This window comes from Coffea eugenioides, chromosome 10 (genome assembly GCF_003713205.1).
Source record: "Coffea eugenioides isolate CCC68of chromosome 10, Ceug_1.0, whole genome shotgun sequence".
Classification (NCBI taxonomy): Eukaryota; Viridiplantae; Streptophyta; class Magnoliopsida; order Gentianales; family Rubiaceae; genus Coffea; species Coffea eugenioides.
The window spans coordinates 38,543,100-38,545,400 of record NC_040044.1 but is presented as its reverse complement, the minus strand read 5'-3'; the positions used below and the strand labels follow the sequence as shown (position 1 = coordinate 38,545,400).

At 35.2% G+C, this 2,301-nt stretch overlaps 1 protein-coding gene across 1 annotated transcript; it reads right to left on the bottom strand.

The window, feature by feature from the left end:
• Positions 1-285: 285 nt before the first annotated feature.
• Positions 286-1,500, bottom strand: LOC113749821. Its single transcript, XM_027293685.1, has one exon. It carries the CDS (start codon positions 1,458-1,460, stop codon positions 519-521), a length of 942 nt encoding a protein of 313 aa, XP_027149486.1. The 5' UTR covers positions 1,461-1,500; the 3' UTR covers positions 286-518.
• Positions 1,501-2,301: the final 801 nt, after the last annotated feature.

The window sequence follows — 2,301 nt, the reverse complement described above, 5'->3', positions numbered from 1 at the left end:
TCACTGATTTGCTTCCAATATATCTAATAGGCGATGAATACCTTTTCTTCTTATGCTGTGCTTTTCTTTTTCCCCTCTGTTTAAAGTTCCAATATACTGGTGCAGTCATCTCATCACTAAACTATCAGTCCCACAACAACATCAACTCTTAAAATAAAAAAAATTTGGTATAGTAGTCCGCTTCATTTATCTCGTAAACTGATCAACCAACTGCTAATAGCTGCAAATGAAAGAATACTAAAGTATAGATCGATTTAGGAATATAATCCTTGGTTTTAGCATGACTTGCATCCATTCCAGGGAATTTCTGTTTTACAATAACATAAGAAATCCAGACATTCACTCAATTTCTGTCAATTCAACCCAAAAAAAAAAAAAGCTGCATTTGATCTCTGTTTCATCTACGTGATTGTAGATTTTCAGTAAACATGCTACTAACAATCTGTTTACAAATAAAGAAAAAGAAAAAGACATGATTATCACACCATAAAGAGCGTATATCCACACTGAATCAAATTTTACAGGAAAATAAAACAATCCAAGGCAATAAGCGGATTGTTAACATCTTCCACCACCATTGACTCCACATCTTGGTTTTCCTCCTTGTGTCCAACGGCAATTGGAGAATTCCTTGAACCAATCTGTTGAGTGATCAAAGCCTCCCTACTCTTCAAGATTGTGTTGCTTTTACCCACATCATAACTTGGACTAGGTGGAATCCTAAAACTGTCTTTCCTCATGATTGAAGAAGATGTAGGAATAGGATTAATGGAATTTGCTTTAGGAACAGCTGCTCTTCTGGAGTAAATCTCTTTTGTTGTATTCATCGGTGAATCTCTAAAGCTGTCGCCAGTGAATCTTCGACTTGGTGAAGGCGATCGCATCATCAAAGTTCTGCTTGGAAGTTGATATGTAGGAGAAGAACTCACCTTATGTTCAGGCTCTTTCCTGAAGCTTTTTTGTCTGACAAGCGTGGGCGAATTTGCTCGAGCTCTTTTCTTTGGTGTTGATCCCCCATGCCTCTCTGGAATCGCTTGTTTGATGGGCAAATCAAACTTGCAAGGATGAACTTTACTTGACATGTTCATATTAGACTTCTCAAGATTTCCTTTGATCAAATTCCTGCCAATTATTTGTGGATTTTCTTTCACACAAGACCACAAGAACTCGTTGGAAAATGACCTATCCTTGGAGACCGGAATCGAAGATGAACACGACGACGAAGATGATAATGACGAAGCCATTAAAAATCCACTGCTAGTGCTACTATTAGCACCAGAAACAGAAGAAAATGAAGTACTAGAAGCAACAGAAGGGGATGGGGAAACTGGATTCTGAATTGGTAAAGGTGGTTGAGAAATCACAAGCTTTTCTTGAACATGGCTAAAATCTTCTTCCATGCAATTGCAGTCTCTCTTGAACTTCTTTTTTGGCCTGCATTTGCTAATGCAAGAGCCCATTTTTGCTTGAAAATTTTGAGATAATGTCGCTATACAAATGTTTGATGGGTAGACATTGACAAATGACAAAGTGATTTATGTGTATTGGATAAAATAGTTCAAGAGAAGGTAAAGGACTAAAAGCTGTCTTTACCTTTATTAGATTTTGAATTTTGTTGCCGCGTATTAAGCCGTTGAACAACGGTTACATTAAAAAAGCTACGACTGTCTTTACTTTTTTTTCTAGCTTTTTGTAACGTGTCTTGGTGAATTTGTTTGCAAATTGAAATCGTTCACCACCGCTTAAAAAATTAAAGGAAAATAGTCAAGAAATGAATAATAAAATGGAGCAGATAAAAAAGTTATAAGGATAAGAAAGAAACAGAAAAGAGTGTAAGAATTAATTCAACCAAAATGTCAATGATTTGTTTCAGTGAGGGAAAAAGAACAGTAAAGAAATTGTTGACTTAGCCGAAGAATAGTTGCGACTCAGACCATTGAAATGGGGTAATAACAAGGCCAAATTCTACAATATTTCCTTGTGGTCTTTTTTGAAATATAACAAAAAAAATTTTTTTTTTTAAAATTTTCTATAGAAAAAGTGAAGTAATGATTAGTGAGTACTGTATCTCCACTACCTAGAAGTGACTTGCACAACTTGGTCCCTGCCAACTTTTAGTTTATATTGCAGTGTAGTTTTCAAGTTCCACTATTCTTTAGAATGATTGTAATGGATTTTGTAATCTAACGGTCCAAATTTTGGGAGAATCGGATTACATTCCACTTTTTAGTTCACTACTCTTTCTCCGTGATTTTGATTATTATATAACAATCCCAGTTAGATCTTAAAATTATTCATTTT